The sequence below is a fragment of the Triplophysa dalaica genome, chromosome 7 (assembly GCF_015846415.1).
Source record: "Triplophysa dalaica isolate WHDGS20190420 chromosome 7, ASM1584641v1, whole genome shotgun sequence".
NCBI classification, from domain to species: domain Eukaryota; kingdom Metazoa; phylum Chordata; class Actinopteri; order Cypriniformes; family Nemacheilidae; genus Triplophysa; species Triplophysa dalaica.
Genome location: NC_079548.1, coordinates 15,631,034 through 15,658,711, shown reverse-complemented (window position 1 = coordinate 15,658,711; position 27,678 = coordinate 15,631,034). Strand labels below are relative to the sequence as shown.

The 27,678-nt window shown below is 40.6% G+C and overlaps 1 protein-coding gene across 5 annotated transcripts; it reads left to right on the top strand.

The window, feature by feature from the left end:
* The first annotated feature begins 164 nt into the window (after positions 1-164).
* Positions 165-27,617, top strand: LOC130426139 (G patch domain-containing protein 8-like). 5 transcript variants are annotated; one of them, XM_056752714.1, is made up of 10 exons: positions 203-245; positions 5,621-5,698; positions 10,310-10,331; positions 13,031-13,103; positions 17,714-17,755; positions 21,311-21,378; positions 21,471-21,557; positions 21,860-22,003; positions 22,136-22,266; positions 22,449-27,617. In XM_056752714.1, exons 6-10 carry the CDS (start codon positions 21,352-21,354, stop codon positions 26,380-26,382), a joined length of 4,323 nt encoding a protein of 1,440 aa, XP_056608692.1. In that variant the 5' UTR covers positions 203-245; positions 5,621-5,698; positions 10,310-10,331; positions 13,031-13,103; positions 17,714-17,755; positions 21,311-21,351; the 3' UTR covers positions 26,383-27,617. The 5 variants fall into 5 exon arrangements, with proteins under 5 accessions (XP_056608687.1, XP_056608689.1, XP_056608692.1 ...); XM_056752713.1 differs by lacking the exon at positions 17,714-17,755; XM_056752709.1 differs by lacking the exons at positions 10,310-10,331; positions 17,714-17,755 and having other exon boundaries at positions 165-245.
* Positions 27,618-27,678: the final 61 nt, after the last annotated feature.

Genomic DNA, 27,678 nt, shown 5'->3' with positions numbered 1-27,678 from the left:
AACAATACGCAGTAGAGATTCTTCATACGCTGTTTTGTCGCCGCAGGAAAATGTACCGCTTAGATGATAGGACAATCAGCCCGTCAATCAACATTATGTTGCTTGCTATTGGTCGGACGCTTATCCTCTTACTTTGCTGGGCGTTTCAGTCAACAGAGGAACAAGTCGAAACGCAGGGGACAAGGCGAGCTGTAGAGAAAATGGCCGACAGATTCTCTAGGTTCAACGAGGAGCGTGATTTCCAGGTAAATATGATCAAAAACAAAACGTATTCGAAATATAACGGCTGCTCTGCATTGTACAGGACGTGCTTTAGCTATTTTTATTGTTTTGCTTGCTGCGCGAGGCTTACGGTGTTTCTATTGTTGTGACACTGGCGCTCCAGTACGTCCCAGTTTAGCATTGACAAGCTCGAGACCAGTAATGTGTCTGTATCGCTTTACAGCTGACCTCATTCATTTTTTAAACATTTCCAGCGAAACAGCACATGGCCATTATAGTTTGAGGAGTATTGTTATTTCACCCATTCTGCTTTTAGTTGTTTGTTAATTTGACGCTTTCAAGATGACCGCAGTTGTGCCCAGGGCCTGGCAGTGAGAGATTAAAGCCCGTCAGAGAGATGAGCAAGGATCTTTACTGCTGACCGCGCCACCTGAACCCAATACATTCGAGTCGATTTGAATGTTAAATGATGGTTTGTACTCTCGAAGCTGTATTACTGAAGGCTAGATCTTTATTCTACATGTTGCAGTTTATCAACTTTGCTAGTACGTTCGCTGTGTTATTAGCAGTCTTGCCTGTGCTCGCAGTCTGGCAGTATGTGAATAATGCACGCTTTGTTTGATTTGTTTTTGTCTCAAACTGTCTCTCTTGTCAAGCACAATGCCATGTCTGTGGTCTGTTTTGCATACCGAATTTGCACGTTATGCCAGCAGACTATTTTCCTTTCAGCTTCAGATGCAGATTGTAAATGGCTCTCTTTGCTAAAGTTTGATGACTGTTTGCAGAAAATCGACACTTGGACACAATGTGATCGAGACATCCATTGTTTATTGCATTGTGTTGTTTTTAGGTCTGGCATCTTGGTCATGGGTGTGTTTGTATGGCCTGAACAAAAAAATGTTTGTTTACAATGCTGAAGCATGTCATGTCATCTGAAATCAAGATTTAACAGAACTGTTTTTCAGATTAAACTAGAGATGCAGGATAAATTATCGGACACATCGGTATCGGATGATAAATTGTCATTTTTCATGTTATCGGTATCGGACGATAATAAAATTTCGGCCGATATATTATAAATACTTTCCTCAGGTTAAAGTTCTTCATCTTAAATTAAAATAAAGTACAGTACTATTTTTCTGGTGTGATCATTCACTTACTGCTTTAAGCAAAGCATTGTTGACGTAGGTACAGTATATAGATATTTATGAACTTATAAATTATAGGAACAAAAGCATACTTTTTGTAGCTGACTGCTGTCTGAATGATTTCTGTCTGGAGACCTCCTACATTTCTTTACATCTACATTTATGCATTTGGCAGATGCTTTTATCCAAAGCGACTTACATTTCATTGTCCTATACATTTATACTTGGGTATCTGAAATCCCATGGGATCGAACCCACAACCATGCATTGTTAACACGATGCTCTTACCACTGAGCGACAGGAAACCTCTTAGACGTGGCTATTAAGAGATTTTTTTCTGGATTGCTCTTGAAGAACCTCTATTATTACTTTATTAAATAAAAAATATACCAGAAAAGTTTGAAGGTTAGAGAATTGTCAACTAATGTATGGGCTTGGTACATGATTTTCAGGGGAAAAAGAGAACTAATGATGTTTTCAAATAAAAGCAGTTGTCCACTTTTGCCTGGAAAATTCTTAGGGAATTTTATAATAATATTTAGATACTGTATATCGGTTATCAGCTTTCAATGTCAAATAATTATTTGGTATCGTTATCAGCCAAAATTTACATATCGGTGCATCCCTAGATTAAACCATTGTCTGGGTGGGAATTTTCTGTCGCCTATCTCGAAAACTCAATGTAGAGTCATTCTTAAAATATGGCAGCCAGCTTGCCTTCAAAATTGCTTGAGTTAATTTGTTATGAAGGGCTCATCTTGTTGTAATCTTTCATGGTCCTTTGTTGAAAGGTGTCTGTTGCCCAAGATACTGGGTTAGCCTTGCCGTGGTGTTTATTTCTTGTAAACTACTATTTTATTAGAGATTCCATGATCAATGTGAAGCCTTTGGTTTACAATGGATCCAGCAGCTATGAGTTTTGCTCTGGTATTATCATGTCAAGAGCTAGTGTCAGTATTAACCCAAATTTGTCCTTTAGTTTTTTAAAGGAACATCTCTGTGAAAAATGTAATGTTCAGAGTGTGTCTGTAATGGAAATATGCAGTGTTATTATAGGTAGGGAATAATTTTAACAGTATTTTGCCAGTGCCAGGGTGTCTGTGCAATATTAGTGGGTGGTTTTGAAACAGTAATAGTTTCACAAGTAACTAAGGTAATATGTTTTCATTGCACTGTCATGGCCTTATGATGCTATTAATATTTTGCTGCCACCATTATCCATTTTGGAAAATTTCTACAGTTAAGTCATCGTTGAGCTGTAAGTGAATAATTTGTCTCCCATAAAAGCAATATTCTCTTTAACACTGAACTTTTTTGTTTTTAGGTAAGCCACTGCTTTAGATTGAAGTGCTTTGTCCGTTTACCTGAATGGATCTTTAAACAACAATGCTTACTGTGTCTAGAATTCTTTCCTTTTGTTGGGGAGATCTGTTTCGTTTGCTTATTGCCTCACCTTTTTTATTCTCCAGGCATGTCTCTATAGATTTATACTTTTTATGTTTTATGACATACAACCTGTGGTGCAGGCTTGACTTTAGTGATGAGCTTTTCCATTTTTGGCTGCAGTGGTGGATTAAAAAATGTGTGATCTGGGTTGTTATTTTGAGACACCATTTATCTCCCACACTTCCTATATGACTTCTCTGCACCATTTGTAATTCCACTGTTTTTCCATGCCTAATATTACGGTATAGAATCGCATGAGATTGGAGATATGTAATATCATGTCAATCAGTTCTACATTGTACTCTGACTCTTGCTCAAGAAGAGATGTTATACAGAGACCAGGGTCTTTTATTGGAGACCAACCAAAAATGGCATCATATTTTTTTAACTGTGGTAGCTCTTTGCTTTGAGAGTGTCTCACTCCATGTTTGGCTGTTTCTCTAGCTAAAGCACCGAGCTTTGTGTAGCATCACAGAGATGAGTCGCAGAACTAGATGTCAGGGGACAGCTTACATCTTAATGAATCATACTAGACAGACTGCACTGCAATGTTTTGCTTGGTTGCTCAACAAAAGGTGTTCCTACAGACTATCAGTGTTCTCCTTTCTTTGCTGCAGTTAAGGCAGTCTGTCTTGGTTCAAAAGTTTAAAACCAAAGCCAAAATAGTCAAAGGATATAGGTAAAGCTAAGAATTGCATCTCCATTATTAAATAGACTTGAATAATTATATTCCAATAAGGTTTAAGGCAATTGTTTTATCTTTTAACTATATCATTTCAGCCAACTGGTCATTTTTGGCAAACATCAGAACATTAAACCCATTTTCCAAGACACTCCTAGTAGTACATAGTAGTGTTATATTTCCTACTTTTAGTTTATATAGTCAGTTAAATCATTTCAAACTGTCTCTGCACTTGTCAGGGATAAGTCTGCCCTACCAGCAAACTGGATAGGAGTATGCAGGCAGAGCATAATTCTATTTTCCAGGGAGGACTCCCTCGGGATACCCTGAGGGAGGTGACATCGTCTATCTTTTCAGTCTTTATGGAATTGCTTCTCCCCATTAGGTGTAGATCAACTCTTTCAGCCTAGTATTTGCATCACATCTTCCTTTTTCTGTCCCAGAAAATATGCCAAGTGGGGACTAAAACTGCCCTATTTGGATGGGACTAGTTTTCTCTGAGGGGGTTGGGAACATGTGTTATGCAGGTGTTTCATTCATGCAGTTGACTTTTCAATGCTTGTTATGAGTTGCAACACATTGTCTGTGTGGGACAAAACGCCTCTTTTTCTTCCAAGCTGGTTGAGTGATAAGACTCCTGCCAAATGAATACTGAAATTCTTTGTTCACTTTACCATCATCAGTGTAATTTCTTCTTCTGTGAGGCTTCTCATAATGAGTCAAACAGTGGTGATCAGCTGTTTGTTTCCTTGGGTGTTGAGCTTTCTGGGGGGTCTGCTGATCTTCTGGGTTTTATGTGTGATGAGAGTGCAGAGTGTTAACTCTCAGAACAGGTGCTGTTTTATGCCTGACAGCTTTAAGCAGTGCTTGGGGTCAATGACCAGTTGCATAAAGCACCTTAAGTATAATTTTCCCTTAAGTATACATTACGTTTTACTTAAGCTATTCTCCTATTGTCTTTGATAAAGGGAATTATTACTAGTATTAGTAGTTATTACTACTTTAAGGCCCGGTTTCACAGACAGGGCATAGTTTAAGGCCGGACTAACCCTTAGTTAAATTAGGATATTTAAGAAATGCCCTAGTAAAAAATCTTCGATCATTTTGCCGACATCTTCTGAGATTTACAGACTGCTTGCAGGGGTCTTTAAAGAAAGACACAACGGACAAAAAATAAAAACCCATATTATCCCCTGTAAACAAACATTTAAAATAGCCTGAAAACATGTAATGCTGGGCAACTTGATGAAAAGCTCTTTATTGCACAACTTCTCTATTAATGATAAGCGCCACACAATATGACATGTTTTTAGGGAAATGACAGATATAAGCGCACACTTGGATTTGTCCATGCTACAAACTGCAATCGTTAGTTTCATTTCAAACCTGTCTAGTTAAGATGTGAAGCATTATCAGAACAATGTAACACAATCATGAAAGACAATAATAAGAACTGTTTTTTTGCTAGGCTGTATTTACTTTCCTTGATCGTGATAATTGGTGTGAGATAATTTGAGCAGATTGAGATCTTGTAAATGCGTGTCTCATGCGTACGACTTGGCAACACTCTACTTTAATCCCAGTACTTCTGTGACCATTTAACACAGAGAAAATGATAGTGTGCGGTTTAAAAGACTGTGACGTCGTTTCATACCTAATTATGATAATCCTTTCTCTACTTCTGCGGCAGCACAGATTGAAGCGTTACGATTTTAGTCGGAGGTGTAAATTAATAGACACGCTAAAATCGTAGTGTTTCATGAGATTGTGTGGTTGTTTGAATCGAGATCTTCTTTAAAGATTAACCGTGCAGCACTAATAGTTGGAAAGAGATATTCCTTCCTAGACTGCCTGACCTATCTTTAATAGAGAAAAGGATTAGTAGGTGATTGAAAATACCCCCTCCTCCCTTTCAAGGTGACCTTGTTTTATCCTCTGAATTACTGTCGGGATTTGAGGCAGATGAATGGTCTAGTTACTTTGGAGTTTACTTTGTGCTTAAAGCTGCAATGCATCTATTTCTGAGTTTATCTCCACTTCAAAATAAATGTATGAATGCATCTATTCGTGCTTCATTTCAGTTGTGGTTTAATCTGTCATTCTCTTTCCTGTCTCTCCTCAGGGTGGAAATCACTTTGACCAGTATGAGGAAGGTCAACTGGAGTTGGAACAGGCCTCTTTGGACAAGCCCATAGAATCGGTAAGACAGCATACCTTCCCTTTGTAGTATTGAATCGCTTCCTGTGTGTAAGAGTGGATGATTGGTCTATACAGGGACAGCCACACCTCTTCTGTGGTCAGCAACTCCCCTTCTTGTAGCCAAATTCAAATCATCTCCCTTTCTAAATAATTCAGAACTTCCTGTCTGGAGGGTAATGTCCCTCTGAACTCACTGTAGTCCTCTTCCCTGTTCTCCACCCCAGCCTTCTATGAACACAGCTGGTGTCATCACCTGTGTGACTTTATACTGTAGACACAGGTGAAGGAGATCTATTGGATTGTACCAATCACTGTGGTCAACCCGTAGCTTTTCAATCTTGATCACAGATATGAGATATGTGTGTTTGTGTTGTTGTGGGTATAGATGAACATATATTGATGCTAGTTGGTATTCCAGACTGCAGCATTTGTTTTCAATGTGGAGTGGATGGCACACTGTAGAAAAGGTCAAAACAGACAAATATGTTTGAAAACTTTGATTCTGATCTATTACAATTGATTGCTCAATGTATTGCCTTAACCAACATTGTCTCAAGGTGCAGACCCACTTGGTTACAGAAAGTGGTTGTTCATGTGTACATCAGAAGGCCACTGTTGTTGAATTGGGAGGGGCTCCATCCAGCTACTGTGTAGGAGGGTGCCAAGGACCCTCACGATAGCAACAGTATATTCAGACCACAGTACAGTGCTCGTTCTTTCTGCAAATAGAGCTCTCAAAGCAAATCGGAGCAAAAAAAATGATGTGCATTAGTTTGACCCTTAGACCAACAACAATTTGTTATCTATTATATAATGCATATTGCTCACAAATAATTATTTCCCTGAATAATATTTGTGAAATACAGTAAATAATCTTTACTGATAACTTTAGAAGTCTAAGTGGGCATTTCTTGGTGAGAATAGACTGCATTCCTTACCAGACGTTTTGCCGCAATGGAAATGTCTGGCTACAAGACTAGATTCGCGTCAGCACTGAGACCTCAACTCGATTTAAAAGGACTGCCGGCTAAACACTCAACTATCCAGTGGTTCAATTAAAGCATTACATCAATACAGTAATTCATCAGATTTGACTGACTCGCAGGCAGACCGTTAATGCACACGCACACTACTAAATTCAATTCCTTATGTGGTGTTTCTTTCTTGTACGATTTAGGCTAGACTGACCTGATTTAGATATAAGCTACTGGGTGTGTCATCCACCCCACACAATGGTGAGCTACAATGTGTGTAGGTAGTGTGTGTGAGTTATGATTGAGGATAAAGTGGCACACAGAAAGAGAGAGAAAGAGAAAGAGAGAGAGAGAGAGAGAGAGAGTGTAATTTTGTGTAAGCACACCAGTACTCCGTGTCGTGTGTGTGTGTGTGTGTGTGTGTGAGACTGTGTTTTTTATTTTTTGTGTTAGTGTTTGTGTAGGACAGTTAATTTCAGATATCTTCAGTATTGTACGCAACTTGGGGTGTTCGACATTTCTCTCCTGCAGCGAATTGGCCCCAATTAGCTAAACAGCTCTGACCCGGTTTGTATCTGCACGCTCTGCTCTCCTCCTTCTGTCTCTTTAGGGGCTCCTTGTAACGCTTTCTTACCCTCTCTGTCTTTCACCTCCTCTTTCTCTATCTGTATTTCTCTCACTCTCTCTCTCTCTCTTTCATTATTCTGTCTTTCTTCTTCCAACACAGTGATTCGGTGTACAGTACCCTCTGTCATTATGTGCTGGCATGGTGCTTGTGCAACTGGGACTGCATTTTTTTGCTGACAAGGCATGTAGATAATATCGCAGGTAGCTCTCGCCTCTGTCCCTGTCTTGTTCAACTGGTTCGCTTGCATGCCTAATACCTCTCCTCCTCTACGTCTTGTCCTCTTGGCCCCAGTCAATCTACAGACCATTATAAAGATAAAATTGTAATACATTGAAATGTAATCGGATTGAAGTGGGTGAAGTAAATCTTTTTAAATTGTTTACATTGACGCAATCCAGTTTCTAAAACCAGACTGCTTTTTATATCACCAGGTTATTGTTACTCTTTGTCAATATTAGTGTCGTACTGGAATTGGTGAATATGGTCCTATAGTTTCTTTGTGTTTTAATTTAAAGCTAAAGTGTGTCGTTTATTTGTCAAAAGTGTAACCAAGCAGAAATATTGACTCTGTTCATACAAGTTTCTTCAAAACTAATCCCATCTGTCATTGGTCCTGTCCCAAGTTCTCACTTCAGACTCCTCAAGCAACATTTTTTAGATTTTTTTGTAATGCCAACAGAGCCAACCTACTATTGGCTTGTAAATAAAATATCAAGCTGCAACAGGAGGCAATACTTTTTACATTTAAAAACTTACACACTCTAGCTTTAACAAAAGCCTTGAAAGTATGTGTTCCAAGACATCACCGTCTACATATCGTGTTTAGAACATAAAACGTATTTATCAAGATTTTCCAGGTCTCATCATTTGCAGCTTGTCAGATCTATTATATAAGATAGTGTGGAACACCCACCGTCTTGGAGCTCGGGTGAGAAGGACACGAGAGAGCGGGAAAGGTGGCCTGGCTGCATGCCTGAACCAAATGATTCCTGCTCCTGCACTATTGTCTATGTATGGAGAGGTGTAGAGAACAGAACTGCCACATACAGTGTTCATAAAGAGCATAAAAACACTATACACTGCAGCAACTGATGGCTATCACGTTTATCATGTTTTTAGAATAAGATAGAGGCATATTTGCTCTTTGCTTTCCTGTTTTTGACTCATAGTGTCAGGGCTATTTTTCACCAAACACCAATGGTGTATTTATATCATTGTGCTCGAAGCAGCTGGTCAGTGCGCACAGTGACAGCCATCACTGCATGTATGTGTGTTGGGTTGCAGCGCTGTGTTTGTCATGTTTTTGTTTCTCAAAAACATTGCCCCTCTTCTGCCAATCATTGTGTGTGATCTGTAGGCCGCTAGAGGTCTGTGGTACTTAAATCAGGATCTTTTGTTTTCATTAATGCTTTAATCTACCCATTCCCTTGCCTCTTTTGCTCTAGCCACATCTTTGTCTGTTTGCATGTTACGAGAGTAGCATTAATTTCTCTCTCACCCACAGTCCCAGTCATTTTAAAAAAACTCTCAACTTCCTTTTACCCGGTTCCCCAACCCAAGAAGATGTGCACTGGGCAGTGATTAGGAGTCAAAAGAAACATATTGCAAATGTTCACTTAGTTCTCTCTGTGCTTCTCTTTGACCACTGAAGGAATCCCAGAATTCTTTCATTATAAATGTCACCGGTGCAACTATTTGCCACCTAGTAGGTCAGAAGTTGACACAGCCATTCTTTAAAATATTACTTTAACAGCTTTGCTTTGCTTTTGCATGCATACACATCCTGCGGACCTCACTGAAACGTGCCTCAATGAAAATGAAACCCAGGAATGTTCTGAGAGAAAAGGTCAAGGTTCATCATTTTAAAACAACCCTGCCCTGTAGACACAGATCATGCTGTTGAGCTGAGTGTTTGATCATATGCCTAGATATTGTGTTCACTGTTTGTAGTTTTTTTTTTTGTTAATACGGAAAGTTGTGTCAGCCCTTAAATTAAGCAAAATCGCACTTAAAGAATGTACCCATCCTCCCATTTGGTCCTGAGCTGCTTCAGCGTCTGACGGTAAGGAAAGCAGTGTGTTCGATTTTTCACTGTGCCACTTTCATTTCCGCTCTTTTATTCCATCACCACACTGATACAACACCATCTGTCCATGTGGCCAATTGAAAACACTCACCTCTCAAATACATCACAGTTCCAAGAAACTTAACACAGTCACCTCTGCCACACTTCCCTGCTCTTATTTACTCTAGCTTTTGTTGTCCATCTCCCTCTCAGTTTCAGGCGACTGACCTTTCAGCGTCCAACTGTAGAGCATGGTGGTCATATGAAGGTCAGTCCGGTAGGAACATTGTCACTTTAAATAATCTCATTCTCGGCCAGCACTGACAGGCTCATATAGATCTCCACTGTGTGCATCTCTTCCCTATGATTTGACATTTCCAGTGATCACTAAATACTGTTCTGTGTGGTTACCGTTTACTGCTTACTATTTTCTTGGATTGCTTACATGATAGGACAAATTAAACTCTAGATTCGACAGATCAGTTACAAGTTAATAAAGGTTTGCATGCACATCTTTAATTCGAGAGTTCAAGACAATTTGGAATTTAAGTGTCTTTATTTTGTAGGCAAAATTCAGTCTCAATTGTAATGAGCACTTGCAATAAAGCTTACAAAACATTGACAACCACACTGGAATCACGAACCGCACATGCTGCCCTGCACATCTCTCTTCCTCTTAATTTTAATCCCACCCTCCTTTCCCTTAATGCTATAACTCCTCCCTCTTTTCACTTTTTGTTGTGGGAGTGTACTTGTTTGGACAAAATAACTTGTTTATTTTGTTCGTTTTTATCATAGATATGAATGAACTGCCAGTTAGTGGTTATGTAGATGTGTGAATTTACTGTGGTAATGTAGTGGATCAGAGACCTTGTGACCAGTAGAAAGCTGTAGAGATTGGCCAGTTTCTTCAGTTTTTTTGACGTTTGACTGTTCTTTTGACAGCCCAGGGTTTAAAAAAAGCCAGGTTCGTATGGACATGTTTTCACTCCACTTGCACTGCTGTTGGATTCTTCGGCGTTTTGCTCTTCATCTGTCTGTTTCATTTTAGCGCATCCACCCGTTGGTCAACACAAAACCTGCCTGCTTTCCGCGTCTGCCCGACACGCCATTCACAAAACAGGGTGAATGTTTCCTGTCCACGTTCAGCTGATTCTGATTGGCACATATGAGGAATTCGACTAAAAGACTGCTCTCTTTATAGAGTTCAATTTACCTGAACTAATGGTCTCTTAAGGAGGACTTCAGAGTTACAATGTAAAGTGCTGCACTCAGCAAGAAGAGGTAATGTGAGGTCAGCTCAAAATGCTATTTAGATGCTTCACCAGCCCTCCAAAGGATGACATGCTGTGTTGTTAGCAGAGGGATGCTGCAGAGTCACTGCATTGCAGGGCATTTGGGCTGGGCTTACTGCAGATGCATCTGCACTGCTGATAGACTGAAGATACTGGGACTTACAGTCTTCTGATCCTGCAATCTGTATCGGTAAACAGCCAGCTGATGTGCTGTCACATCTTTTAATAAATTCCACCATCGCCATCTTTTGATGTTGCTATGGCGATTGTATCTGATCTGTTATGTACATGGCAGTCTCATGCTAAAATTGGCCTTGAAATGCTCTCTGTGGTATCCTCTGCTACATATTAACAAAGAAAAAGAAATAAACGAATAGGCTAAGAGTCTTACAGTTTTTTCCATGCCTATGATTTGAATAGAACAGCACACACAGAAGCGTTGGGGTCTCTAGAGGCCCGGGGGGATATTACAAGATGAACATTAGTGAAGCTACCCATGCACTAGCCATCTGGATAAAAAAAATCCTTATTCTGTCCAGACACGCATACAGAGGTATAAACTAACGCAGATCTTCCCGTCCAATTAGGGAGAAGTTAACTCTCCCATATTTATTTCTCACACTTTTTATTTTAATACAGAAAGATTTCTCAAATCAGGCTTATCTTATTTTAACCCAACTCTCAAGCAAGTGAGCAAACCTGATGTCTTGTATATCAAATAAATGGAAAAATGCAATGAAAACCCTGTAGCAATTATTTTCGCAAAGGGAGAAAGGAAAAAAGCTATTTAGGCTCGGGCAAAAAAAAAACAATCCTATTGGTTTACATATCATAACACTGATGTCATTGTTGAGGGCGGTCAGTTCAGAATTCATGATCTAAATTGGCCAAATGGTTGAAAGGCTTTGCAAAGAAACGGCAGAACTCATGGAAAGCGGGTGTGTCTTGTGGGGATGGCACCTCCCTCCCTACCCATAATGCTCTAGTTCTTGCTCCGCTCCTTACCTCATACCACTCATGGCTCTGCCTGCTCCATCTTAACTTCACCCTATGTAGATTGTGACATCTGTTAGATGACCATCACTACTTTCTGCTCTGCATCAGTTCTAACAACATCCTCCGCTCTTTGCTGCATTCTCCTCCCTGTATATGCTTCCTACTATACAGACACAACTAACAACCGTCGTCTCTAACATTGTGTGTACACCGAACGGGACCGACGCGACACAACCAAAGACATCATAAATGCATTAGATCCCATTATGATTTGTACTTATTAAGAATAGGCAGGTTGTCATGTCGCGTCGCGTCGCGCCTGTCGCCTCCGGTGTAGACACGGTGTAAGTGGTTAAATAAAAGCTGCATGCTGGTTAATCGTTTTGGTTTTCACCATTTTTTCTCATAATTGCCTTTTATTTGTTGTGTGTGTGTTGGATAAACATAAAAAAAATTCATCCATATTTTTTGGTATAATTATAGGTGTTTTTGCATCTCATTTATTTTATTTTTAATATAAGTATCAGATCGGTCTAAAGCACGCACGCACGCACGCACACATGCAAACACATGTAGATGGGCCTCTCAATGGTAACCTGAGGCCTCCCCTCTCTCTCCATTTGTCTCTACATAATTGTATCGATCTACCTCTCTCACTGTCTCGCCCCTCGACCTCTTCTCTCGTTTCGGCTACATACTGTATGTTTTTGTGGTGGCTCTGTTGTCATGGTGATGAACTCACAAAAAGCTTGTGAAAGTTTTTGGTTTTATGTGTATGCCAGCTCAATGTCTGTGCTGTTCTTTACCTCTTATTTACTCTCAGTTGTTTGTGTATTAATCTTTCTCCCCGAAGCGGCTTATATATGTATTTACCTGTCACAATACATATATAACCGTACATTTCTCCCTCCCTTTTCTGAGACTGAAAGTGAATTAGTTGACTCTGAGGTTGGTAGCATTCACATATGTTCTCACAGCGGTTACCTCCACTTTAACCTGTTCTTTTGAGGAATGCCCGTTTAAACCATAGATTAAATTTTGCGTACTATAGATTGAGTTTCCCCCATTGTCAAGGCACTACATAATTAATTTCCCCAAACTGTAGGGGCCTCAAGTGCCTTATTACAGACCCAAGTGAATTTATTTTCCTCTTCTTGTTCTATCCATCCTATCTCTTCCTTTTCCACCCTGTCCCCTCAAACAAGGAGTTTAAGGTGTATCAGATGATCTTAACATTGATGACAGTGAAGAGGTTTTGACAGTTATTTGGCTGCCATGCGTGCTTGTGATTGTTTGTGTGTGTGTTTTTGTATGTATAAAGCTCTTCTTATTATTGGAATATTGTGGTATTTCTTTCCTCTCTTCCTCATATCAGGATAACATTGGGCACCGGCTTCTTGAGAAACATGGCTGGAAGTTGGGTCAAGGCCTGGGGAAATCCATGCAGGGTAAGCAAGCACCTTTCTGCCTAAAGCTCAAACTCTCCAACTCTCTCTCTATGTCTCTCTTTATCTTGAATTCCACCCAACAGCATCAAAGCCCTGTGGTTTGATCAGTTGTAAAAACGTTTTCTTTGTGATCTCTCTGTACACTCATTTGTACTTGCATAAGCTGTATGTCTGTGAGGAATGGGTTTGGAGTGTAGTGATGATGACGTTGGCCTACAGTGAATTGGGGAGGACAGGATGAGATGGTTGGTAGAAGGGTGTGAAGTGACATTAGACAGATGAAAGATGCACAAACTCTATATGAGGCATTTTTATTATCTAGGGTAGATGTTAGGTATTTTGAGTTTTTGTTGTAGAACACATAAAACACTTTTAAAACTTAAATAAGTATGACATGTGTACACAAAATGGTGCATCACCAAAAACCAAGATGTCTCTAAAAGTCCATGTTAATAGCTATTGTATAGTGTACCGCAGGGATGACGTATTTTTGGTTGCAAACCTTGGAAGCGTGGTTGGTATTTTAGCACTTCCGGGTTCAATTGCCCCAAAGTCTGTGGGTTTTTAATGGGTTTTTGTTAAATTGCCTAAAATAAGATCTGTGGTTAACAAAACCTAAAAGTAGTTTCATGTTGAAATATGTGATGTAAAACACACAAGTTATAACCAGCTCATCCTTAGGGTGGAACATTAGATATCATCACACATAAAATTCTCACAAATAATGCAACACGGGCACAAATCTCTAAAATCGTTTATGGCGAGTAATTACTTAACAGGCACACCATTTCTAATAAAGTTTACAAGATTTGTTGAAGGCTTGGTGGTTGGGGAGGGATGGTGACATTGATATCGATTGTCTATGGTGTAATCTGTTTATGGCCTCATGGACTTTTGTATTGAGGCTTCAAAAGTAACAAATGTTGTGTTCATTTGTAAATATGATCTTGTAATACAAAACTCATAAATATTATAAACATTTGTTAATCACAGACCTTATTTCTTAAACCTATTTCTTCCAAAATTTGAAAAATCCATAGCCTTTTGGTCAATGGAACCAATGTCATCCCTGCGGCACTCTATGATATGCATCAATAATAGCCAAAATCTAGATCAGGACCTAATTTGAGCATAACCAGTTGGACAGTAGGGGTGCAAAATATTTATTCGATCAATCAGTTTAGCAAATGTGGACTGTTAAAACTCACAAAAATATAGCATACAACTTTCTCCTTTACTTTCTGCCCCGCAATTGTGGTTGCCAAACAACAGATTTTCTTTGATTCAGCCATGTTGTCTTAAGTGGTTTGAGAGAGCATAAAAAGAGTACCAGAACATGGATTGTAGTCATTCGTCTTTACAGAAGGTAATTTTGTCTCTGCTTGCACAAACAGGAGTAGATATGTACAGATCATTAGAGAGGGCACTTGGCACAGGGTACATTTTCTTGGTATACTCCACTTTGAAGTCTTGCAATATTTGAGTTGGATCGGTAAGTAGAGGGGCGCATTTGATATGTTGAATGTTCATATACAAGAAAATATTCCGGGGGCCATCAAAGTTTTTTCAAGATGATAATACATGGTCCAGCATGGATGTGTAGTGCATTTATGGCTCACAATGAGGAATGCTTAAATGCATGCATAGCCATTTATTGCAACATAATGTAAGTTGTTAAACAGAATATTTGCTGTTCACCTTTCCTTGTCCTATACTTCTCACAAAATAGAGGTTATGATAAGACGTTTTGTTTGCACAGAAAACACCCTCATGTTTCAGTAAATTATTCTGCCCACATCGAATCAGTACGAGCTGTTCTAACCCCAACTGCCTTTCTACAATACTGGCTTGTTAAAATAACCTTCACAACTCCTTCAATTGGATTTTTTTGGGAAATTGGTCTGGCCAAAATCAATGAGATGAATATGTATGAGTTTATCGGCTCTCTCTGGACCAAGATAAACGATTACGATTTGTGAGTTGACTTTTACAAGGTTATTTTGACCATCAGTGAATTATGTGTGCCTCTCCCTAGAGACTGCTTTTATTGCTAACATTTTGAACATCCGCTCACACCCACATGGGCCTACTTTGAGGACCACGGCCCCACAGCTATTAAGATAGCTCTGTTTTAATAATTGCTGAAGTCAGCATCATGCAAGTCCCAGATCTTAAGTGGGAAATGAACTATATCTATTTTCATTGCTCCCAATATCCGCTTCTCTCACTATCCAATATCAACCATAGTTCCAATGATAGCACAAATGATTCCATTGTTTTTGCTTCACATTAGTACTGTTAATAAATGAGGACGCTTAAAAAACGTCCACCATAATACACTTGCACTCATTGGTTGTCTAAGCATAATAATGCATTAACATTGTATCCAATGCACAATGTTATGTTGCCAGAAACATAAATGGCTGTTAAAAAACTGTCAATCTATTTCTCAACCATAGTGAGTTTCTTGAATCACGGCAGAAAGCTTAACCGCAGTTTCCCTTTTGGGCTTTGCCTTAGCGACAGACACCCAATTGGCTGCTTTCTTGGAACTGGAAGTGCAGAATATTCATAGGAAGTAGAAGTAGCCAGAGGTTTTCATCCCAGCCGAGTCAAGTGTGTGATAGATTAGGAATGTTTCCAGTGCACTCCAGGGCACCCTTATGTCTTCATACACAAACACTGACTCAGAAAGTGTTTCCTTTCATGGTTGTCGTCATCCTGTCATGATAATGTTGTTGTTAAAACACAGAGCAGACTGTTGGAGTATGAAGTTTGTTTGCACCATGAGAAAGATTCCAGATCAGAAAAAAATCAAAGCTCACTGCAAGCTTAGAAAAGAAGATTAGTTACACCTGGCCGGAGACAAATGAGGGCAGGGCAAAAAGAGAGAGCTTGTGAAAATCGCTTTGGAGAATTAGGCACCATCTTTAAAGAAAGTGACCTGTGTGCGTGTTTGTATCGGAAGAGTCTTTTTGTTTATCAAACAGAGAAGAAAATGGCTGCATACACACACAAAACCCGCCTGTTCACCCATTCTGGTGCTCATGCCATGGTTTTAAACTTCATTCTTTTTCTTTTCTCTCTATCTTTTGGACAGAGCCTTGGTACTGAGTGTGAATTTACTGAAATGTCTCCCCGATTGAGTTTCCATTGTATTGACTCTGTTTTTTACTCTTCTTTCTTTTTGTACTGTTGTTTTTTTAGGTAAGGTTTGTAGGACCTACCCCATTGTGTGTATGTGCGTATGTTTGAGAAAGTGTGTGTGTGGATGTTTCTTCAAATAATACAAAATAACTCTTCCCCCTTTTACATGATAGCCTAATGGCTTCTCTTAGTTCCTATCTATATGCTTACAATCACTAAACGCTCTCTGCTCAAAATACCAGGGCTACGATATGAAACACAAAATGGAATCAAACTTATCAATGTAGAATTAACCGCCAAACGTCCATTTTTATTTCTTAATTGTGTTCGGAATTATCGTTGGAATAGTATTTGTATATTATTTCATATGTTTGGCTGCGATGGGGGTGTTTTGATTGGCTGAGAACATGAGATGGGGCCTTCCGATTGGCTGTGAACATGATTCTGCCTCTTTTCCATGATTCCTCTGAATGGCTTGCAGAATGAGCCTTAATCCCCCCGCCCATTCTCCCCCTCCTTCCGCCTGTGATCGGTCTATCTGCCTGCGTCCACTTTTGTGAAATGAATGTACACGTGTGTTGGGAGTGAAAATTGTACATGTTGTGAGTGTGTGTATGTGTGTCACCAAATCAAGGGGTGGGGGCTCAGGTGTTTTAGCTTGCAGGTAGAAGTCTTCCCACCATCCTGCCTGCATCCCACTTCTCTTATAAGCATACAGATAAAAGCATCACCTGACTTGACCCATCTCCTTCCCCCTCTCCTGCAAAGCATGCTGGCTGTGGAGACCCAGTCTTGTGATCCTGAGTTTTAAGCAACACAAGAGACCGTTTGAATTTGAAGATTAATGAATAGATAAAATAGATATTGTCTTGTAAATAAGCTAGAGGGAAGCCAGACTTCTGGCCAGAATCAGAATTATGTGTTGCTAAAAGCTCACTCACAACGTATGCTTCTCATAGCTCGTACAGCTGCGTGAAGAAGTATGCATACAGTGGCCTTTCTCTCTAAACCACATTCACACGGACACATGCATCCTTATGGGGAATGTAGCAAGGGTGAAACAGGAAGGAGGGTGCTCAGTTTTTGGATTCTGTGATGGTTGGTATATAAATGTTGAAAGACAATCAACCAAGAGAGGGGAAACGAGAGGGTGGACCATGAGAGGAGGTAAGCAGGGAGATTTGATTAGAAAACCCTGTTTCATACAGAAGGCGTCCTTGCTTTGTTTCGGAGGAACCTGAAAACTTCAAACTATTGTACCATTTCCATCTTAAATTGGCCGTAAAGAGGAGAGCGGGAATGATGGTGAGAGGGTAGCACTGTAATCACCCAAGCCCAATGGTAGGGGGTACACCGAAGCCCCTGCCCCTAAACCCAACCCCTAACCCTTTACCCCTTATCCCTGAACGCTCTCTTTGTGCCTCAATCTTCCTGCTTAACCAATTGGTGTTTCTTTTTTGCAGCATTATGATCCTGGCCATGTTGTGCTGATGGTAAACTTAGTGGTAAATGTTATTTTTACCCCTGATTGAATTGGTTATTTGATTTCTTTGATTTATGCTTTAATTTTTTTTGATTTTTATTTTATTTTACTTCCCCCATTTTTTTGTTTTGATATGACTCTCATCATCAGAGCACCAGTGTTTAATAGGCTTAAATTGTCTCTACCTCTCTTTGTATTAGTCTTCATTCTGCTGCCCGTCTCTTCTAGAACACTCTCATTCTGTTTGTTTTCAGTTTTTTTAGGGTGACGTTTAGATTCACTTCCCCTTTTTTGTTGCATTGCACTTTTTCGTCCAGTCTTATGTTCTTTCACTGGAATGTGTAATGTTAGCCTTGACCTTACGTTGTTCCCAAAGACTTTGATTGTTGGGAATGGAAAGAATTGAAAAGTTGGGCCTGATTTTTGGGATTCCCCCATCTCCTTATCAAAATCTACCCACTTTTAAACCCAGATTTGATGAAGCAAATTATGGCACAGTGTTTACACCATAATCCTATTAATGAATAAATATTTTACATTAATCCAGTGAGTTGTTTCATTATGCAAATGTTTTACATGTTGTTTAAAACATGCCCTTTGGTGCACCCTAATGGTACAATGAATCCTGCAGAGCATTTTCCTATAAGGTATGATGGGGGCTGGAATCCCATCAGGCCCTTATTGTTACGTACATGTTCCTGATCACTTCATTACAGGACAATTATACCACTGGGCTGAAGCTCAAGGTTTCCAAATCATGTGTCTCCATCTGCGCAAGGGCTAGGAATTAATCTATGCTGACTTCAACATTCTTAAAATGTATTCTTCTTACTCAATATCTTAATTTAATCCTTTATATTGAAAAGCATTAAACTACTGGTAGTTCACTTTTTGTAAACCTTTGTGTTGGTTCATACTTTATCAGCAACAGAGCTAGACAACATTGATCCTGGAGGACCATAAAAAAAAACACTTGAAAAATATTGTCAGATATGCGAGTAGCCCTGCTGTAAATGCAGCTGTAAATAAACAGACCATATGTGCATCCGAAATCACGCACTTATGCTCTCTTCCTATGGCAATTTGTTGTATAAAAGTGTTATTAGAGTGTTTACTAGGGCTGGGTATCGATTCTGATGGTTCAATTCCGATTCACAAGCTCTCGATTCGATTCTCAATTCGAGTCAGTGATTATAGATTTAATACAAATTCTATAGATCAGTAAACATCAGATTACCATTGTGAACTAAAAACATGTATTTTACACTTTAATTTGGGTACACTTGGTTATTGAAACGGAACAGTCACATACCTTGATCAAACAGGGTCAGGTTATTTTACATTTAAGATATAGCAAACACATTTTTCACAGAATTAGCTGTAAAGAGAGGCTACAATCACATGAACCGCTTCCTTTTATGTGAAGGTGATGTTAAATTTGACGACGACACCCGCATCCCCCATGTTAATCAAGCAATGAATGAATGAATGATACGGCTCCCGTTGTATCATCCACCCGTTGTAAAAAAGTGTAGTAACATTCATTTTTATGAATGTTCAGTGCTTGCGGAAATATAAAATAAAAAAGGTTCACAGCTTTTTCGAGTCATTATTGAATCGACTGACTTTTAAAAAACAGTTAATCTTTTTTTTTGCCCAGCCCTAGAGTTTACATCTAAAATTCTCAAAAAAGAAGTGCACTGAGTGCCCGGATGATGTACTTTTTCAATCGAAAATATGAAGTGTGGAACTCTGGACACTTCAAGCACTCAACGGTGGCAGTTTTGCTTACATAGCGAAAGGGAGGCGGTACCATCAGACGATACTCAAGCAAAGTTCTCGTGCAGAGTGATTACGCAAGAATCTGATGATGACTAAAGTCATTCTGGGCAAAAAAATATGAATATTACAATAATTATACAATATATAAATAGATTTTTAATGACACCCACTGTTTGCTGTGACAAACCTATATGTCCAGTTAGTATAAAACTATTTAGTATTCGATTTGGGACGATACCACATTTCTGAAATTCATACACTAGACGGTTAAGTGCATATTGCATAGTTGAAGTGCATAGCATGTCATTTGGGACACAACTTGTGTGTTAATTCCTAGCCCTTTGTGGCCTTGGTGAAGCTGTTGTAGAATGTAGATATTTATATAAAAATACAATGGTTTGCTCTCGCTATTTAGTCCGACATCAGCCCAAGGGTATGAACTGACCCTGCCTTTTCAAAACATTGAATGACCCCCTTAAATATTGACAAAAAAGAGGAAGGCTGGCAGAAAAAACTGAAATCCAAACACTTGATTGGAGTCTGATTGACTGTGACCATGCAGCTCAAAATTAGAATGACTTCTGTACTTGTGCCTTTTCTTCTTTATTTGAGACCCCCCACCCTTTCCTGTCTATGTGTTTGTATGTTTGCCACCCCCCACCCCATCCCCACACTCTCCCAGGTAAGTACATCCTTCCCCAGCCCTGCACTGTCACCATGGCAACCTCTGGCCTTTGACGTCACTCTGCTGCTGTAGCTCAGTGCTTGTGTCCTTATTCTCTCTGTTCTCTTATCTTTGTCTCCCTCTACCTTTCTGTCTCTCTGCTTCGTTTGGCTGGTTATGAGTGGATTAAGCAATAATGTGTCAATCTTCAATGTAGTTTTGATCGTCCTTTTTTTCTTTTGTTTCATTCTGATTTGTGTTCTTTTTTTCTGATGTTACTTTTCCTCTGATCTAGGTCTTTTCACAGCTTGTGTATCTAAAAGAATAGCACTATACCATATAATATTTCAGGATGTCATGCTAGACCTGGTCGTACATCAGGGTGGGCCTGCAGGGGAAATCGAAATCAGTCAATTGAACAGCTTAGAGAAAGTTTTAACTTATATAATGGATCTTCAGAGGAGATTGTAATATGAATGTCAAACCATGGATCAGTGACGCAGTGCTGTGAAAAGATGATGTTAAATACAGATGTCCCATCCCTCTTTTATAAGCACTCCTTCTGGCAACCCAAATTCTTCCTCTTGGTTAAGAACATGAGCTGGACAGAACATATTGCATACTGCACAGAGATAGAGAAGAATATGTGTTTAAAAAAACCAGGACAGAGAGATAATAGAAAGTAAGAAAATTACGCGGTCACTTTAGGGACAAATTCGACAAAATCATCAACCTCGCCTTTCCTTGTTTGTCTTTTAATGGAAGATTGTATACTTTTCAGTGTATACCGTTGAAGTGCAATTCATTGTTCACAATTGTTCATGAAATTGGCGGCAAACTAATGTTAAACAAGATTAAACCATTAGACTTAATTACCTTATTTATTTACTATCTTAAGTTATCATATAGCAGCACCTGGATTCGATTAGAGGGGAGCTGCACATAAAGCTGTGAGAATGGCTAGAGTTTGGTTCACTGTAGCTTTCTGGTCTCTTGCACTTGAAGGCAGTCTCTCTAACCCAGCACTCTGTGCTCTTAAGCAGGCTGTCCCGCCCAGAGTTTTCTCTAATATCCGAGCATGAGTCTAACCTCTATCCTATCTCTCTCTCTGCCTCTCCCCCAACCTCATAGGACGAATTGACCCTGTGCCCATCATCCTCAAATATGACGTCATGGGAATGGGGCGTATGGAGATGGAGGTGAGAAGAGATTTGTTTGTCATTTTGTACTTGCTAATGAATGTGAATATATTAGTTGTATGGCTCTCTTACCTGTGTGAAAATCTTTACAGTTGGACTATGCAGAAGATGCCACAGAAAAGCGGCGTGTGTTGGAAGTGGAAAAAGAAGACTCAGATGAACTACGTCAAAAATACAAGGTGAAATTCTGTAAAAGGAACAAGGCTATCACTGCTTTCTTAAATTCACTGCTCAAAATTAAGGGAACTGTAAATCATACTGTATTCGTTCGCAATGAACAAAATTCCAAGATCACTGAAGATAATTGTAACCTGCAGTGCTTACACAGTGTAACATAAGGTTTATAAGGGTATGCCGTTTAGAATAATGTAGGTGTCGTCAGTGCTTTAACCTTGACAATGTGTCCTACATGTTCAGTAGTATTACATTCACATTTCCCTTTCATCGGTTTTTGTTCAATGTGGTGGTCTGTTTTTTGCAGGATTTTGCAGAAAAGGAGAAAGCCATAGCTAAAGCTTTGGAGGATCTGAGGGCAAACTTCTACTGTGAATTGTGTGATAAGCAATATACAAAGCACCAGGAGTTTGATAATCACATCAACTCCTATGACCACGCACACAAACAGGTAAGTTTATGTGCATATGCATGGCTTTAGATTAAAAAATCTAATTTCTTCACATTCCAAACAGTTTCCTTGTGAAATAGCATCTCATTTCACCTTTTGTAAATTATTGTTTTTCTCCCTTTAATCCTACAGAGACTGAAGGAGCTTAGCAGGAGAGAGTTTGCAAGGAATGTGTCTTCTCGATCCAAAAAAGATGTCAAAAAACGAGAGAAGATGTTTCGTCGTCTTCATGAACTGGCGGAACAGAGAAAGCAGCAAGACTGGTGAGTGAGGTTCTACATTTGCTTTCAAGAAAGTGTCTCAGTCATACTACAGGGTCATCACTATTCTAATAGGTTGTCTATTTAAAACTGTTTTACAGTGTCTTTTGAAAATTAATTGTTAATGCCCACAATGTACGCTGTTACTTGTTTGTAGATATTAAATATTCTGTCCTGTTTTACAGCGTCCCTGGTAGTGGCCCCATGTTTAAACCCACAACTGTGGCAGTAGATGGAGAAAAGGAGGAAGACTCAATGGATGGTGTGCCTATGACAATAGATTCCATCACTGATGTTTGTGAAGATAAAGTCTGTAGTGTTGTTAGTCAAGGCTCTCCTAGATCAGGTCCTACCATCAGTTTTGGCTTCAACAAGCCTAGCTCTTCTCCAACACCCTCTGGAGGCTCTCAGGGTCCCAAACTCAGTGTCTCCTTCTCTTTTGCAAAGAAAGCGCCAATCAAACTTGAGACTGCCGCAGCTTTCTTTGCAGACCATGGTGAGGAGGCAATGGAGGATGAAGGCCAGGAAGAGGGAGGAGAAAAGACTGGAGGTGAGGAAGAAGAAAAGACTGAATGTGAGGAAGGATGTGGGGGATCTAACTCTGATAGCCCACAAGGCGTGACAGGAGAAGGGGGTGGGGGTGAGGGTGTGGTTGAGGGTGGGTGTGAGGGTGAGGATGAGGATGAGCAGTCCCAACCAGATGATGGAGGATCCCTGGCCTCCACTTTAAATAAGTTGAAGATGATGATGAAAAAGGAAGAAGGTTACACTGGAATGGAGCCACAGTATTATCATTATGTACCTCCTGTACATTGTCGGGTCAAGCCTCATTTTCAGTTTCTGCTTTTTATGAAAGCTTCAGAACAATGTGATAGCAAGGAGGAGCATGAAAGTGGAGAGAAAGATAAGGTGGCACCTATTGAAGATAAAGAGCAAAAACAGCTTAAAATCAGCACGGGTGAATCGGAAGAAGAAGCTAAGAATGAGCCCACACAAGAGCAAAATACAAATCCTTCTCCCACACCCACCAATGTAAAAACAGAAGAAACATGTAGTACCCCAGCAGAGAAAGATGACACAGTAGTTTTAGATGTCTCATCCCAAAAAGATGATACCAAGCAAAAGATGTCTGAACTTTCAGGCACAGGTCCCCGCATGCCAACCGGGCCTTTCTTTCCTGTGCTCAGTAAGGATGAAAGCACCACCCTGCAATGGCCGTCTGAACTGCTGGAGTTTACCAAGGCCCAGCCATCTCTCTCTTACAGTTGTAATCCTCTCTATTTTGACTTCAAACTGTCAAGAAATAAAGGAAACTGGGCAGGCAAAAAAAGCAACATAGCCAAGCCAGTAAGCAGTGATAAAGGAGAGGAATCGAAGCCTGAAAACACAGACAGTATTCCTGCAACTAGTGGAGAGACTTGTACAGCTATAGCAGTGGCAGGACCAAGTACTTATCAGAAAGAACAGCTACCCTCAAAAGATGTAGCGGCCAAAAGAGACAACAGTGAGCAGAAGTTAAAAAGTTGTGAAAATGTGACTGAAGTGTCAAAGAAAAAGAAAAAAAAGAAGAAACACAAGAAGTCAGGCAAACACTCCAAACGTAAAGAAAAAGACAAGACTGCAGCAGAAGGGGGGTTGGAGAATGAGGCAACAGGAGATAAAACTAAAAAGAAAAAAAAGCATAAAAGAAAGAAAAGCAAAAATAAACCATGTGGTACTGAGGACAACGTGGAGGGAGGTGGTAGTAAGGAAAAGGAGAAAGAAAAGGTTGACAAGGAGCCTTCAGCCCACTCATCAGGAATAACCACGTCCCAAGAAGGAGGAAAGAGAAAACGATCCCACCAGACATCACAGTTGTCTGGTGTTGAGGAAAGCGGTGGAGGAAAGCCCAGCACTGCAGAGGAACACAATGGTACTAAACGTCTTAAATCTGACACCAATGCTGCTTCTTGCTCTGCATCAGCCCAAAAGAGCTCAAGTGGAGGTCGACCTCGCAACAGTGACAGTGAGGAGGATGGTGGATCATCCTCTCAACGGTCCCGAGCACCCCACCATCGCTCCACACCGTCACGTGAGCAGCGCAGACACCGTAGTGATGACTCTGGGCGGTCAGGACGCTCTCGCAGTAGATCTTCTCATCAAGGAGACCGCGACCATAGACGTCACAGGGGTCAAAAGTCCCGCAGTCACTCCTACTCGAGCAGCTCTGAGCGTTCTTCAGCAGGGAGCAGTGCTTACAGCCGCCGCAGTCATAGCTACACAGACAGTTACAGCGACTACAGTGATGAAGAAGGTCACCACAGATCAAGAAGGCTTTCTTCTGACTCGGACTATGAGAAGCGGGATAGTGGCCGGTCTCACAGACGACACTACTCCTCCTCTTCCTCCGATGAGGACTCTCGTTCTCGCTCACATTCTCACAGCCGTAGGAAACATCATCGTCGGAGACACCAGCGGAGTAGCAGCCGCAGCTCTAGTCGCAGTAGCAGGAGCAGCAGCGCTCGCTCCTACAGACGCAGCAGCTACAGCCGCAGCCGAAGTTCTGCAAGTCGTTCATCTAGTTCCACTAAGAGCTCTCCACATCGACACGGTCACAGCCGGCGGTCTGACAGCTCCACAAGGAGGCGTGATTTCAACCGGTCACGTATTTACAGATCCCAGTCTCCGAGATCATCTTCACGAGCCCAGCGCCGAAACATCAACTCTTCATCAGGGCAAGGAACTAGAGCTAGCAGTGGAGCCACGTCTAAAGAGGGAGGTGCTGCAGAACATAAAAATTCATTCACGGCTAGGCAATTACTAGAGAAAATCCAGTCTCAAAAAGGAGGGAAGGAATCTGGAACTGGCACCAAGCTGGGCCTCAAAATCAAGGACCCTCCACAAGGATACTTTGGGCCTAAGCTCCCCCCTGCACTTGGACACAAAAGTATGTTGCCACTTTTTGGCAAGCTCCAAGCGGGAAAGAAACCATCATTACTTTCTCTTACACGTCCAAGCGAGGGTGAAAAGTCTGACTCTGGGAAAAATTCTGATAGTAATGAAGTGATCCTGGTAGAAGCCATTCGTGAGTTCCCCCCCCCACCTCCTCCTCCACCCCAACCACCTGTCCAACAGCACCAACAACAAAAGCAGCATTTAGAGGAGGTCATACCAAATGCTGAGGAGAGCAGACATCCAAGCTCGGACCCTTTGAGCCTTCATGATTCTCAGCAACAGTATGAACATGATCCATCAATGATGATGACACAATATCAAAGTGAACAAGGGCAAGACCCTAGCAATCCTATGTTGGATAGGCATCTCATGGGTCCCGATATGGGTCCACAGCCTACTATGCAGGGGTACCCAGGTTACCCCGCACCCACAATAGAAGATGGCGAAATGGGAATCGAAGCGGAGGAAGATGGTCTTGCACCCTTAGAAAGTCAACCGATCACTTTTACGCCAGAAGAAATGGAAAAATACGGCAAGCTGCAGCAAGCGGCACAACAGCACATCCAACAGCAGCTGCTAGCAAAGCAAGTGAAGAGTTTCCCCTCAGCTGCAGCTGCTGCTGTGGCCGCGGCTAACTTGGCAGCTAACCTTGCCCCTGCACCACCACCACCACCCACTGCACTGCAGCAAATACACATCCAGCAACCCGCAGTTTCTGCAGCCTCTGCTACCTCCATTACCACAGTCCAGCATGCTATCCTGCAGCACCACGCTGCTGCTACAGCCATGGGCCTCCATCCCCATAGCCATAACCCACATCATCACCATGCCCAACTAGCCCAGGTACACCACATCCCTCAACATCATTTAACCCCTTTTTCCTTGTCACCACTTGGCCATTCCTTGGGCCATTCACTTGGTCACTCTTTAGCACACGCAGGCCTGATTCCAGCCCACCACACAGCCTTTCTTTCAGGCCAACCTATACATATTATACCCGCCTCTGCGCTCCATCACCACACACCTCTAGCTCTACACCATTTCCCCCAAGCTGCCCTTTACCCAACCCTCTTTTCCCCTCGGCCAGGCTCCGCAGCAGCAGCCGCTGCCCTTCAGCTACACCCCTTCCTTCACCCCATCTTCTCAGGGCAAGACCTTCAACACCCTCCGAACCATGGTTCTTGAAAACCAGGCCCAGCAGTGTGAGGGACAAGAATTAAGCTACTGCTTGGCATGTTCTGGTTACCCACAGTCCTCTGTCCTGTACTCTGATATTTTAGGGGATCTTGGCAGGACAGTTTATGGGTTACTTTGAAATTGTAATTGGATGAAATCATGTGTCCTGAACCAGGATATTGTTCGACAAGTTGAGGTATATAACATCTTATATATTGCCTTCAAGGAGTAAGGAACTATTCACACACACAATGTTGATTTAAAGCCAAGACATGAGTTTTACTAGGGCAAAAAACACAGCGTCAATTTATGTTGTCTAACGTGTTCCTTATCCAGAGGCTCACTGACTGCAGCCATTATCAAGATCTTTGTTGAGGGCTGTACATGTGGATGGATATTTGAGGGTTCTTTGAGGACTTGTTTTTCTGTGTACAAAGCGTTGTAAAAGTTTATAAGTTAACTCATTGTATGAATATGCAAAGATACACTTGGTCCTCCTGGTTCTTAACCAGGCTTTGATGAAATGATGATTGGTCTGGTATAAAATTACCATAATATTTGGTCATTTTCAGCTCTTACCAGTTATCATAATGTTGTATCATACTCTTACCAAAGGGTATTATTACAGATTAACAAGACCATTACAATTAAAGCCATACTCAGCACTTGACTGTGTTCATCTATTTTTGCTGGTTGGTTGTAATTTGGGAAATATGAAATAGCGAATGGATCACAGGCAAATTTTTATAGTCGCAGGCAATTGGAACTAAATACTAGGTTACACTTTGGATTTCGGGGATTCTCATCCATATAATTGAAATTGTGAAATCTTGCACTGAAACAAAATGTACATTTGAGATGCTGTTTATGCATCTTGTAACAACTGTATGATTGTAGTATTCTGCAATAATTTTGATTTTAAGTTATTTTCTATTTTTTTTCTGACAATGTTATTTTTCTGTAAAATTAATGTAAATAGTTATCGTAGTAAACCTGTACAATAAAGGTTTGTAACACCTGTTTAAATGATAATAAAAAGGAATAATGAAATTGTAAACTGAGACTATGTAAAAGTGATCAGGGCTTGGTTCTGCAGCTATCAGGAGTTTCTTTGGGAAAGTGAGGGACAAAAAAATGTTGCAGAAGTTTTGGTGACATTGTACTGTAAATGGCAGCAATTAAATGAGCTTTTTTAATTCCTCCTTGATGCATCAGCAAATAAACCTTTGACTTGTAATTGTAAAGGTGTGATATTTTACTTGAAAAACATGTACAAACTATAAAATGTTTATAGTTTAGTGCTGC

Bases quoted from the DNA above. Each gene is read 5' to 3' on its own strand.
- LOC130426139 (XM_056752709.1), top strand. From the start codon at position 201: ATGGCCGACAGATTCTCTAGGTTCAACGAGGAGCGTGATTTCCAG. The intron at 13,104-21,310 runs GTAAGCAAGCAC...CCAACCTCATAG, and splicing joins CCTGGGGAAATCCATGCAGG to GACGAATTGACCCTGTGCCC. The intron at 22,267-22,448 runs GTGAGTGAGGTT...CCTGTTTTACAG, and splicing joins CAGAGAAAGCAGCAAGACTG to CGTCCCTGGTAGTGGCCCCA.